This window comes from Stigmatopora nigra, chromosome 1 (genome assembly GCF_051989575.1).
Source record: "Stigmatopora nigra isolate UIUO_SnigA chromosome 1, RoL_Snig_1.1, whole genome shotgun sequence".
Lineage (NCBI taxonomy): Eukaryota > Metazoa > Chordata > Actinopteri > Syngnathiformes > Syngnathidae > Stigmatopora > Stigmatopora nigra.
In genome coordinates this window covers 18,640,704-18,654,943 of record NC_135508.1, presented here as the reverse complement: position 1 = coordinate 18,654,943, position 14,240 = coordinate 18,640,704, and the positions used below count along the sequence as shown (strand labels likewise).

Sequence of the window (14,240 nt, the reverse complement as noted above, 5' to 3'; positions counted from 1 at the left end):
TTAAACCAATTGATTTATGAACATACTACTCCAATATGGAAATGTAACATGGAGAATCAGGGCATACAATGACTCACAAATAAAGACATCCACTTTTAAGAAAAAAAAACAATTTATTGTATATCATCTATATACACTAAAACTGAAAACATGAATGACATGGATTTAAAAAAACAAAAAATATACATGGACAAGATGTCTCTAGTGGCTGTGTATCCATGGCATCAAAAAAAAGTAAAAACTAAATAAAGGGTCAGGGCAGTTAAACTTATTGGACAATTTGCAATTGCCATGACTGACTTTGCGGCTGCATGCATGACAGACAAAATGCAAACAAACATGAACACGCGGATTCCTGATTAGAACATAACAAATGCAAAACATGCAGTTTGACTTTGGCGATCGTTCCAGGAACTACTTTTGACATCATGCTTGACCTTTGCAATCAGACAGGAACCAGAAGTCCAGGCCACTCCCCAAAATATTCCAGTGTTATAGTGAAAAGAGTTGTGTTCAAATAGAAAACAGGTGGAATCAGTAGTACCAACAAATAAACAAACGGAGGAGGTGGGAAAAATCCAGCAGATTCATTATGTCAAACAAAATTTGTTTAGCTGAGAAAAAAACAACAACAACAGAGTACCATCACTTTTCACATTGGTGCTTTCAGATGTGTTAATTTAAACCAAACCAAAAAAAAAAAAAAATTCACCCATTATCAGTAGTGTCACAAAAGAACAATTCATGACAGAAACACAGAATAGATATATCAAAAAGAATAAACAAGTTGGAAAAGACCCTTCGGCTCAGCGCACCGATGTCGCGGCGCCATTCGTCTCACAGTGTTCGTCCACATCAAGTTAAAAGTCAGAATAAATTAAAAAAACTGTTTGCTGCCGGTCACCAGTACAGAGGCAGCAACAGAACCTCCCATATTGTATTTTCTTGAGCGCATGTCACAGCCAGAGGATGGGTTGTAGAAGACCAACATTGGCCACTGGTTTCTTCCAATATTCACAGCCATGGGGGCAATTTAGGATCCATTTCTTTGTTTAAAAACCAATGAGAAAAATCAACCCACACTGTACGATAGTAGTTCCTGCCACGTGGTAGATAAAAACAAAAACAAAAAAAGATGATATCGAGAGTAGTGGTAGTGCTGTGGTGCATGATGGCGGGTTTTGGGAGGAAGGAAGGAAGTGAAATAGCAATGGGGAGAGGTTTGAGGCGAGGCGACATCGGAGGGGGGTCGGTTGGTCTCAGTAGTTTTGGCTAAAAAGGTGAGGTAGGCCTTGGCTAAAAAACTGGCAGGGCTGGGTTCACATCTTGATGTCCTCCTCCACGCTGAGTTGAGATAGCGTCTTCTTGATGCGTAGCGCTGTCAACCGCGCCGCGCCGTTGGTGTACCAACACTCGCGCATGATCTTCCCCATCACGCGCAGCGACTGCGCACGACAAAACGTGAGAATGCAGCCCGATTGTGTTAAAGGGGCAAACAAATGCTTACCTCGTAGCTATGCCACCAGTTGGGCACGTTGGGTCGCAGCTTCTGCTCGCACACCACTTTCCTCATTTCCTCTATGGAGGGATCAGAGGGCACCAGGTCATAGAAGGGCAGCTGGTATTCCTCGTGGATACCTGGTTGGGTGGGAAGTGCGTTCAGCTTTTGTCACAGGCTTCAGCGGTAAAAAAGGGGGGGGGGGGGGGTCTTTCACCTCCGGCATTACAGCGCCGTGCTATCTCCCAGTACACCAGCCCCAGAGCGTAGATGTCAGCGCACTTGAAGGAATCAAAGTGCTTCATGTTAATGCTTTCGTCCAGCACCTCCGGAGCCATGTACCTGCCAGGGAGCGCAATTCAGCCGTTAGGATGTTCGATCAATGAATTCCAACCGCGAGCCGGGCAGGTTAAAAATAAACAAGTAAGCAAGGAAATAAATGTTTTTTTTTTTTTTTCTAAAGTGATAGGCCTTGAAATTCTTGGAAAAAGAAGCTTTAACATCCCTACTAAATAATAAGTAAATAAACCACACAAGGCTTGATAAGCTCATCTGATACTTTTTGGCATCATGACAGTAACTTATCACAGTAACTGATTTTTTTAGTCATTATTCATCCATTCATTTATTATATCGCTTCTCCTCACAAGAATTGTGAGAGTTGCTGGACAATATCCTAGCCAACAAGGCCACATGGACATTCTCACACTCTCATACCTCGGGGCAATTTAGAGTGTCCAACCATTTTTGTCACTATGAAAACTGAAATATGACATTTTCTTTATACTGTTTTTCCCAAAATAAATCATTTATGCCATTTTTTGCCATTGTGAAAACTGAAATATTACCAATTGTTATACTTTTTTCCCATAAATCATTTTATATAGTTTCTTCTAATTATGAATGCATTAGTAAAATCATTCCAAGTAAATACAAAAAGTACAATGATGAAAGTAAAATGAATAAAAACAGAAATGCACTTTCAAATGCAGCTCTTTCCTCCATAGTTCAATCCATTTGGACAAAGGTGAGGGGGAGGGCCAAGTTCAAAACCACAAACAAACACAAATAATTACTGTAATTAAAGAAAAAAGAAAGAAAAAGGAAATAGTGCTATCGTGCTCAGAGGATCAATGCCCTAGAATACACTTAACAAAATGTCCTTTAATTCTAGAGCATGTCTAAATGTTAAAAGACAGGAATGCGGCGAGTCTTACCTTTTGGTTCCCACCCGTTGGTTCGGAGCAATATCGATGGTGTCCGTGATGGATTCGTGGCGGACGGCCAGGCCGAGATCGGCGATGGCGCAGGTGCCGTTTCTTTTCACCAGGATGTTCTTTGACTTGAGGTCACGGTGAGCGATCCCGGGCTTCCCTGCACATAGTGTGGCATATCCGACCGTTACTTTCGCCTGACCCGAGCGGTGTCTCCGGAGCTCGTCTTACCCTGAGTGCCGAGGATCTCCATGTGCAGATGCGCCAATCCGCTAGCGGCCGACAGCGCCAGCTTGATCATGCCCTCGATGGTGACCGAGTAGCGGTTCAAGTAGTCAAAGAGGGAGCCGTGCTCGTGGTAGTCTGACACCAGCCACAGCTGAGTCCACGTGCCATTGTCTGAAGTAGAAGAACACAACCAAACACTGAAGAAAATAAATGCACAACTATGAGGTGGAAAATGAAAAAAAAAAAAGCAGGTGACCGAGGTGGATATGGTTGTTTTTCGGTTTAGATTAAGAACAACGAGGACATGCACGGTTTTTGTCGAGATGAAAATGGTCGCTCATTCATTTTTAGAACCACTTATCCTCACAAGGATCACGGGGCTGCTGGAGCCTATGCCAGCTGACACTCACAATCATACCTAGGGGCAATTAAGAGTGTTCAACCATCCTACAATGCATTTTTTTGGAATGTGGGAGTACCCGGGGGAAAAAAAAACATGCAATCCGATGGAGAACAGGCAAACTCCAAACAGAAGGACAGACCTGAGATCGGACCCAGGAGTCAACAACAGTGAGGCCGACAGGCTAACCGGCAAGAATCACCTTTATTGTCCGCTGCAATGAATCCCAATATGTTCTCGTGGCGCAGCATGATCGTCTGATAGATCTCGGCTTCTCTAAACCAGGAGCGCTCCTCCCGTGACGAGAAGATCTTCACCGCAACGTCTCCCCCACGCCACTTCCCTCGCCAGACCTCGCCGAAGCGGCCCTTTCCTATGATTTCCTGCAGCACGATGGTCCTGGCCACGGTCCGCTGCACAAACAGGGGAAGGCCTGCCAGAAACAGTAGGGGATCAATTGGCTTGTTTAGTAAAAAATATAGAATGCACCACCTACTGCAAATGAAAGCAGGTTAAGAAGCTGTTTGAGAGCAAAAATGACCTCAACGGGTACGGAGGTGTGTGTTCCCATCACAGACATGTTTCCACACATTCTGAGCTGATTACTCTGGAACCGCAGCATATTTCCACTATTATTATCCCTTGCACCACAGATAAAATGATTGCTGCAAAGTTTCCAGACTTGTAAAATACCTGTGATTACCACAAATCATTGTAAGTGCCTAGAAATTTGTGATAAGACTTAAGGTCAGCGCGACTTACAGGTCAAATGGGCACAAAAGGCATCCGAGGGGTCCAAAAATAATCATCTAAAATTCTAAATAAATACTTCACAGGGGTCCAGATTCCAGCCTAAGCAGCCAAACTCAAAGCTTCACCATGTTTTGTAGAGTAGGATAATGATGGTGACGTACAAAGCATTCTCACATTTGATCATAGTATTAGGAATTGGAGTTAAATTGGCTAACGGGTCAAAAGGTTATCACAAAATTCCTTTGCGCACCTCTGTGAACTTTGACTTTTGAGGTTTAAATTTTAGAGTAACGTAATATTAAAACGTTTTTCAAGTGTGTGTATAGGAATCTAAATTCCTTTAAGTCAAATTGAAAGTTTGTTATGTTACGAGCGCATCAGTCAAGTCTCCCTCTGTTGTTCTGAGTCTTATTTTAGTATTAAACGTCAGAACAAGTTATTTGTTACTTTGTTAGACGATGGTGAATTACAACCAATAAAAATATGTTTTGCCCGTTGTAATATCCTGTTTTCTGGTGGGGGGTTTTTTCCCAAGAGGGTGCGAACAAATTAATTTGTATTCAGTTCATTTCTATGGGAAACGTAGATTCGACATACGAGCTCGGTCCTGGAACATGTTAAGCTTGTATCTCAAGGTATGACTGTATAGTGTTCTATTACCAGAGCCTGATCCGGAGGTAGACATGTCATAAATGAGGTCCTGCAAGGTCTTGTCCTTGGCCAAGTACAAATGGTCACAGGACGGGTCCTCCACTTCGAGCCTCTGCCTGTGACTGTAGGCCCTCTGATGATACTGGAAGAGGAAAACTGCCACCATGAGTAGCACGCAGAGCAGAAAGACGGGACCCGCGATGACCGCCACCAGTTCCACGGGACCCCAGGAACCAGTTGAGCCTGAAAGGTCTTCTTTTGTGGGCACTGGGAAGGCATAAAGGAATACTGTGTCAGTTACACACCGGAAATGCGAGTCAGGCGCCCATTTGGCAGAGCCTTACCGGGAACAATCAGGTCAATACTGTTGCAGTAGTCTACATAGCAGCAGTGAGTGTTGAGTAGACCCTCGGCGCTGAGACAGTAAAAGGGTTTCCCGGGCGGAACCAGGTTATCCCTGTTGATGCAGATGCGCACGTGTTGCTCTTCTCCCTTGTTGTTGTACGTAGAGGCCATGCAGGCTCCATCTGTCTCGCATTCATAGCCCGTCTTCTCACACGTTGTGCAGTTACAGCGGAGAGCTGATTGGGGAGAGAAAAAAAAAACAAAAAGGACATGAGTGATCATGGTCATTTCATACTAAATTTGGGCACTTCAGGGAGAACAAATATAATTTAAATGCAGTTTGCACCCGCTCTAAGTACTTGGTGTCTCGCAAATGTAATGAAAATCTGTTTTACTGTGATCAAGTGGCGTTCGAAAATACTGACTTTTCCTGAACACGTTGCACCAATTCAGCGCTGTTCAACCCTATTTATAAAGGGGGGCTTTTATCTCATTGGTTACTATAGAGGGCACTAGGCGTCCATTCAATTTTGACTGGGAGCGCAGGTATCGTTTTATTGTGCATTCTCAGGCACTGAAAGATGAGCATTCACAGCCAATTAAATAAATTGGCCGTCTATCGTTGTCAATGGCAGTTTCTAAGTTAAATGCTATTAATGGAAAAAAAATCAAATTTTGTGATAGTGCCACCATCATTTGTATTTATTCATTTTGATTTTATCGTGTTTTTATAAACATTTAATTCCATTTTTTTATTTAAGGACAAATATGCTTGCTATTGGAAGCTAACATTTTTTGCTCAGTATACCAGCGCCAGTAAGGGCTCAGCAAGCAGAGCTCAAGAAACTGATTAGTTTTGGAGCCAAATGCGATTTAAAGTCCAAGCGCACATGTTTTCATTTAGCTCTGGTCAGTCTTAACAAGCTTTTACCAAGTTTTGACATTAACAAATGCAGAGCTCGTCAGGACCTGATGGAGTTTAAGCACTCGGTCCGGAGAATAACTAAATCCTGTCATTTCAAAATCACTGCATAGTCTGTAAGTAACATGTCACAGGCCAAAAACTAATCCTTCGAATCCAAATGAAGAGAGGACCTCTCGAGATTTGACTTTGGACAAAAAAAAGCAGCAATAAGTCAAGAAAAGAGGAATTCTTATCTTTATTCTTTTCCAGACAGGCGTGACTGTCAGTTCAAGCTTTAACAATGTCTGGCACAGAGAGAGCAAAGATTTAAAGCATGGAAAGCTTCCACTAATCTCCTGTCTTATCCGGAGGGTCTTTTTTGACCAGAAAGGCTCTCACACAACTTCTCTACGACAAGTAGGGCCGAGCAGATTTTTGTCAACAGTTGACCGTTGGCGAGCCGGGTTTGCATTCTATCCCAAATTGCATTTGCATGAAGTGCACCTTCCGCTGTTGCAAGAAAAAAAAATTGCGACATCCTCACAGGAGTTTCCATGCCGCTGAAGCCTCATCTCGTGTGGGAAAGCGGTATTTTTTTACAAACATGTCATAGACGGTATGCCGATGTGACTAAGCTATGCTTGTTTACTGGAAGAGGGAGCACTCAAAGCAAGAATATATAGTCATATTTCTATTTGGGAGGCAAAGAGGGAGAGGCTGAAAATCTTGGCAAATTGACTACATTAGTGGCTCTCAACGTGTGGTATGAGTACCATCGTTAGAATGTGAGAGACTGAATTAAATATGCTTCATTACAGTAATATGACTGCCCCGAAATAAGAGGAATTCGAGATACAGGTAAAATTCCAAATAAATAATTACCTTGAGATATGAAACAAATTTTGAGATACGAGCAATCGAGAAAGTTGGCCGAGTCACGAGAGGCTGCTTGCAATTTCTTGCTTTTTTTCCCCGCATCTCCCTCATGAAAAGATCTCTACGAGCACTGGGCGGAGCGTTGCATTTTTTTCCATGAGTGGGGAACGCGTAACAGAGGTGGCTCGCCAATACTAGAGGAGTTTTTCCAACAATATGTTAAAAAGAACCACTGGAATAAAGTTTTCAGAAGAGAGGGGGGGATTTCTACCAAGTGGAGAAAGTTGTGTCACTTAACAAATTTCCAGAAAAATGAGCCAAATCACAGTTCAGCATTAAATCATTCCCTGCCATTGATGGCAATAGATGTGACAATCATTCACTTCTAGCCCCTGTATGGCCTAAAGCAGACAAACACCTCAAGTCCTTTCTTGGTGAACTCTGTTCCTGTAGGCACATTATTCTTAGTCTTTACACTAGTGCTTTGTGTGGAGATTAAGAGAACATTAGTAAGGATTGGAGCAGGCGGGCCTGGGTGAACAAAGAGGAGGGCAGGAGAAGGGGGGGATGGGCGCCGCGAAGTGGACCGCCATGGTGAGTGGCAACAACCCCAATATTTGAGGGCCAGACGGGGTGGGGGATGGGCTGGATACTATAAAAGAGGCGGGGGACTTACGAACCGGTCTTACAGAGCCCCCCAGCTGCGATCGAAGTTCCGCCCGAGGGACCAGCTGTTAGCGTCATTAAAACCCAGTCTAGACTTTGACTTACAGAAGGGTGGGGGCAAGTAACAGGGGGAAAAAAGGCAACAGTGAAGTTAAAAGGGGGAGAAAACACACCGTGTGTGCGTGTTTGTCAAGTTCCTATCATTCCGTGCATGCTGAGACAGGAAATGACAGTTGTAGAGAGGAAGAGATTAATAAAACATTGTTGCCCCAACTAGTTTTGCCCCTACCTGGACCAGACAACAACCCATAGTATAGTTCCATTCATCCTAACAACACAATGCACCCCTGTTGACTCCTTTGTGAGTCTATCGGCTCGAGTGCGTTCATGGGTTATATAGAGCTCCTTGTGCCAACTGTCGCATCAGAAACAAATCAAAACAAAAGCACACTGATGTTAGCGCGTGTGTGAAGAGCACAACGCTATTACCCAAATGCACTGTCTGAAATTCGATCCCTCGGATTCAGATACCAGACAGAGTTGATCAAGACAAACAGCCGCCACCAGACAGCTCAACACACAGACAACATACACACACCATGCACAAGTGCCTCTGAATCAATGCCCCAGGAAAGAGGAAAGTCATTACCTTTGTCTGCATCTCGGAGTCAAATTACTGATTGGCTTGCAAAGCAAAGTCTCTGCAACTGGGAGAGAAGCTACTATAGAACTACTGCTACTTCATTTTTGTAGTTAGGGTTTGCAGTTGTGAAGACTTGGTTGTCTGTATAGCACCATAATACCACAGTAGCAAATTGATATTCCAAAACTCCCAAGGGACTATACAAAAAAAGGTTTCTTTCAATTTCGGCAATATGCTTGATCCACACCTCTTTTTATTTATTTTGAGCATATAATTGAGGAATGTAAAAAAAGTTACAATGTAAAATGCAGGTCAGAAAAATACTCTTGTCTGCAAATATATATTGAAAAGCACAGAAATAAATTACAAGACATTTGCTTTCTTAAGTGCAAGAATAATTCCCAGAGCTTGTCACAATAAAAATGTTATTGACTTATCCTCCAACAGATAAAATGATCATCGAGTCTTGTTTTTTTTTAGCGCACGATAAAACAGACCATTGAAATTCATAAACCCTATGTCATTCGCTACCTGCAAGCAAACAAAGTATCTACTGCAGGGGCAACTTACTCATTTGTACAGACAGTTGGTTTACAATACAATATATCTTGGCATTGATCTAGTCCAAGGGTCAGCATTACTGATACACCCATGATACATACGTAGTAGCTAAGTAAAGAGTTTCCGTAGAATTGGGGGGGGGGGGGGGGGGGTGGAGGAACGGCATTAATGTAGCCCTCCAGACATGAACTCTCTTTGCGATCGAGTGCAATTGTGTGTCTGACGGTCATTGTATCCCCTTGTGGTGTAGTATCAGTAATAGTGGCACTGGGTCAGTCACAGTGCACGCCGTCTGCTGCGCCAATTAGAGCCCAGAGCCTGCTGGCCTAATGGAGGTCATTACTGACTCTAGATCATCTTAGACTTGACCTGAATCTATGTAGGCCCCCCTCGCAATTTTAGAATTCATTGGTCAAAACGGTTAACTACGTTAAAACATTGCTCAAGATAATAGAGACAAATTCGCCATTTTATTTTTCAGTTTTTTATGCATGTATGTTTACCCATGTAAATATTTAATCACAGCAAAATAAATTCCACCAATATGGAAAGGCTTTTATAAACTGGTGTAATAACAACCCTCAGGTCTTGAACCTTTAATATGAAAACTGTTGGGTAATAGCTAGCTAGCTGGTTCTTAGCCATTAAATGAAGCTCGTAAAACTCAATGCATTGAAGCTTTCAGGGTGCTTTCATTTAACAATAAAAAAGACCTTTAAATTTGAAACCGCCCCATGCAATGAGATTTAGCGGACACAGTCCAGACATTTGCAAACATGCTCTGCCCAATATACAAGCTGTAAGGGTGGACTAATGAATAGGGCTGTCACATACCTAAACTTTTGGCGGTGATTAATTGAATAAGATTGTTTAATTGTAGAAATGCTCCGCATGCTTAAAAGTTGGGTGAAGTGTCTTGCCCAAAGACACTACATCATTGGGAACAGGTAGGAGCAGGTATTCGAACCCCAGATCACCCAATCAAAGGACAACACACTATTTGTTCCATTTAGTTATAACATTTAATTGTGATAGTTTTTTTAATACAACAGTCCCCACCAATGACTTGAACCATTAAAAAAATGCTTTGTTTTTCCCAGCGTGGAAACGATACTCCACAAAATACTAAAATACCATTTGAAATTATGCTACAACATTTCCTGGTGTAGTATGAAAATATTTTCTCAGTGACACACCTACCAGTCTATTATTTTTTGACTTGCACCATGAATGAAGCCAACACCAAAGAGTTCATTCTCAAGAGCACTAGCAGCAGGAAAGGGAATCATATGAAGCTCATTTAATAGTACATAAACCTACAACCCTGATAAAACAGCGTGGACATTGATACGATAGCAAGACACTCCCCGGCTCTGTGTCTGAGATCAGATTGCAAGTGTGTCAGGTACACACAAAGCTGACGGTGTCATGCGAGAATGCAACATGCATAACTTGCTCCTAATCTGAATGAAGTCAACAACACGTGACTTGCCAGAGCAGTTTGGAACAAAAATATTGTCTAGAAACACAGCACTATTTCCAATCTACACGAGCTAAACCACTTTCGTGTGGGTCTGGTTTCGGGCCTTGTATTACATAATCCTCCAAAGGGTGCTCAAACCACGGCTTCACACCAACTTGTGGGCTCCCTTTCACTAAAGACCCTGCCAGCTGGACAAACCCACCACCCATAACCCCCTTCCCCCAACTTTTATCAGTGTCGGCAACACATACAACCCCCACACTCACACATCAATGTCAAAGTTGGCGTACCCTCTTCGAATAAACATGACTAGGATGACATCATTCGTGCTCAATACGCAAAAACTGGGCGAGCGTGTTCAACAGAACCCTTGGGCGGGGGTTCTTTAATAAACTTGTTTCGATCAGCTGTTATTGAACATAAGGTCAGAATTGCGTGAGTTCATATTTGGTTGGTGACTGTCAAAGAGAAATATCTTATCTTTTAATTGTCCAGCATGCACATAATGACAAAACATTTTTTTCAAAGTAGAAAAAGAAATCCTTATTAATTTAGAAAAGCAGTAGATTTGATACAGAGTTTACTTTAGGTTACATCAAGCAAATGGTCAAGTTATCCATTTTTATTAGGCAAATGATGTGTTCTGCAGTTAAATACACATATTTTTTAAAACTACTCTTTCCCATTTGTTTTGTTGTTTTGAGACTTGTCTTTTATATCTAATCTAATGTTCTGTAATGTTGTGATGCAGATTTTACCCGTATATTTAGATTGTGCAACAGGCACTAATTTTTCATTGATACAGGCTGCAAAAAGTCCCATGGAGACCAAACTTGATTTAGACTAAATGTAAGAGGCTTTTGTACATGATAGACAAAAAAATAAGAGGGCAACAGGATTACAAACAATTAGAATTAGTTTGGAAGTAGTGAAGATATAACATCTGCCCATAGGGTTTAATTATCCCCTTTATCAGATTGTTGGCAAGACATCTTGTTGATGTTACAATAAATGTAGTGTTGCACAACCAGCAAATTATGACAATTCAAAATCTTCTCTTGCAAATGTTTTCCACACTAAAAACCCATTGCTGTTTTGCATCCTGTTACAACATTCTCCTCCAGTCATTCTAGCTTGTATTACAAAATGCTTTTAAAATCTTTCTGTGGATGTGGAATACTTTGCTTTTACATCAATTTTGATCAACAGTACTTCAAGTGGGCGGCCCGGAGGAAGAGTAGTTAGCGTGTCAGCCGCACAATGCGGGACCCAGGTTCAAATCCAGGTGCGTCCGCCTGTGTGGAGTTTTCATGTTCTCTCCGGGCCGGCGTGGTTTTATTCTGGGTACTCTGGTTTCCTCCAACATTCCAAAGACATGCATGGTAGGCTGATTGGACACTCTTAATTGCCCCTATGCATGAGTGTGAGCGCTAATGGTTGTTAGTCTCCTTGTGCCCTGCAATTGGCTGGCCCTCATTTCAGGTTCCAAATCAGCTGAGATAGGCTCCTGCACCCCCGCAACCCTAGTATCTCCACTTACGCAATACTACATGACTCAGTGGTTTCCAATGAAGATGCTAGACGTCCAATCCATTTTCACTGGTAAAGTGGCAACAAATAATCTCCACAAATAATCACTGTCAGCCCTACAAATCAAAAAGAATTGGAGATCTAGCGCCAGCAATGTCACTGACCATTCTTACTGTGTTCTCTCAATTTCAACAAATCGAGCGTCCATTGTTGCGAATGGCAAGCAAGGAGTTAATCTCTGCTTGTTTATAGGGGGGGAATTGAGCAGCTGGTTTCATCTGCAAGCAACAGAAGCAGAAAGTAAGAAAAGCAAAGCAGAGAAGGTGCCCTAAAGACCCCCACTTGCCACATTTCCATCACAATGCACCCAGACTTGAACTGTGACTCCTGTCTGGGCTTTGTGAATACACGGCGGTCGTCAACCCATGCCAGCATTCACACACACTGGGCGAGCCCCCTTTTCACTCCTTTGCAAATGGGCACTAGGGCAATATGTTTGCTCCAAGCAACACATTTCAGCCCTTTAAGTGGCTTAGGGCTCCATTCTGAATGTTCCAACCCCCTCATGGTCACATTTAACAAGGCAACTGAGTCACCAACAAGCACAACAAACACACTTGGGTATGCGTCGGGTGCTGGTGTGAAGTTTTACCATGTTTTTTTAAGAGTCACGGTTAGTAAAACTGCTCCATTTTGCTATTCCAGTAAGTAGACCCCCTGGACCGCCCAGTCGCCTGTGAGAGATAAACTGGTAGCCAGCTGCTTCCCACTTCTAAGTAATGACAATTGCGTGAATGTCGAGAAAACGTGAGAATTGAAGGCTGTTGACTCAATACGACTTTTGTGTGTGCCCAAAATGTAAACCGAAAAAAAGCAAAGAAAGGCAAGGGCCGGAGGAAGGCAAATACCCCACTGGTGAACACGCTTAATAAAAAAAAAAGCCACTGTCCCCAGCGGAATAGTTTCAATATAACTGTAAATTTTACGCGACTACTGCTGTTACTGTTTGGAAAATTCAAACTACATTATTTGTTACAATAACGATGTAACAGCCTCAAGAGCAATTGTAACCAGATAGATGCTGGCATTAATTAAAGTGAAACAAAATACAATATAGTTTGACATCGATATTAAGTCGATCAAAATGGGCGGTCGCTAATGTTCACGTCTTCATTCATTTTGGCTGCTGTGTATCCTCCAATATAAATAGAAATTGTCACCTAGTGGCCACAGCTCTGTAGCTGGTGCCTGGGTGTAATGTGGCTAAGTAGCATCAGTTTACATCGCATTGAGTGTAGTATGTACTGAATTATTACTGACTATGTATTACCCTTTTTTAAAAAAACTGTTTCAACTTACATTTTCTAATAATGGCAAAACATTGAATAAAACCTCAGCAGCCTGTGTAAGCTTAGTGCTATTAACTTAAATCTGTTTTTTAATCCATATGAAATAAACATTCTTTTTATGACCCATCTGTTTAAAAAGAAAATATTTCTTCAAGGGGGAAAAATGATTTACCATTTATTTAACCTTATATACAAAAACACAACCGAATACAATTTAGAGCAGTAATCGCAATGTACCGCGATATCATTGTTCAAAGAATATCGTATTTGATGGCGTCCCATGCCTACACATATTGCAGATGATCCAGTAAGAAAGAATCTTGAGTCAATACGGCACCAAAGTAAGATGAACTTGTTCCGAACCCGTCCTACATTCAGGACTGGTGTATAAATATAAACACGGGGGTTAGTATTTTGTGCGTCTAGCAGACAGACACTCCACGACGTAAACAAGTAAGACGACCGCGTTGTTGTGCATTAGGCTGACTTCAATTAAGCAAAAATCACCTGATCCAGTGTTGGCCCGTTGAGAACAAGCAAGAATTCGATTTTTTTTGTAGGTCAACGCTAGTTCGACGTGCTTAGCCAAATCCCCTCCAGCGTGCAGCAGCAGGAGCAGCGCCATGGCGAGGAGCGAACGACAACACAAGGCAGCACACAACGCTCACACGGCGGGCGAGCACAGCTAGACAAAAGCCGAAACGGGGTGCTCGACTCCAACTTACCGTTCCCGACAGCCAGCAACCCCAACAGGGCCAGCAACGCCCGGCCGGTGTGTTTCACAGCCATCGCTCTCGCATTCCCATCGCTTCGCGCACTAAAACACGAGAAAAGTGGACTGACTGCAACACAACACAAGCCACAAATCCGACCGCACTAGCCACACACACATACGTACACGCACTTACTTACACGCACTCGCATAGGCAACATGCGCGTGTACATGCGCGCAAATTCACGCGCAAGTAGCTAGCCGGGCGCGTGAGGTATTTAAAGGGGCAGTGCCAATTTAAAGGGGAGGTCCGTGTGTCCTCCTCGGAGGTCAACATCAGTGCTTTATGACCGCAGCGCGCATAACATGCTATAAAATAAGTCACTTTAAGGAATTGATCACAGTGCAATTGATTATTTCTCCCTTG

The 14,240-nt window shown here is 42.6% G+C and overlaps 1 protein-coding gene across 1 annotated transcript; it reads right to left on the bottom strand.

The window, feature by feature from the left end:
- Positions 1–93: 93 nt before the first annotated feature.
- On the bottom strand, positions 94–14,062 carry acvr1ba (activin A receptor type 1Ba). The gene is made up of 9 exons (XM_077716370.1): positions 13,827–14,062; positions 5,089–5,325; positions 4,754–5,011; positions 3,543–3,773; positions 2,944–3,111; positions 2,716–2,872; positions 1,716–1,840; positions 1,508–1,638; positions 94–1,445 (listed from the first exon to the last, which is right to left on the bottom strand). The coding sequence occupies exons 1-9, from the start codon at positions 13,888–13,890 to the stop codon at positions 1,320–1,322; spliced, it is 1,497 nt and encodes a 498-aa protein (XP_077572496.1). The 5' UTR covers positions 13,891–14,062; the 3' UTR covers positions 94–1,319.
- Positions 14,063–14,240: the final 178 nt, after the last annotated feature.

Bases quoted from the DNA above. Each gene is read 5' to 3' on its own strand.
- acvr1ba (XM_077716370.1), bottom strand. From the start codon at position 13,890: ATGGCTGTGAAACACACCGGCCGGGCGTTGCTGGCCCTGTTGGGGTTG. The intron at 1,841-2,715 runs GTAAGACTCGCC...GCTCCCTGGCAG, and splicing joins CAACGGGTGGGAACCAAAAG to GTACATGGCTCCGGAGGTGC. The intron at 1,446-1,507 runs GTAAGCATTTGT...TGTCGTGCGCAG, and splicing joins ACTGGTGGCATAGCTACGAG to TCGCTGCGCGTGATGGGGAA.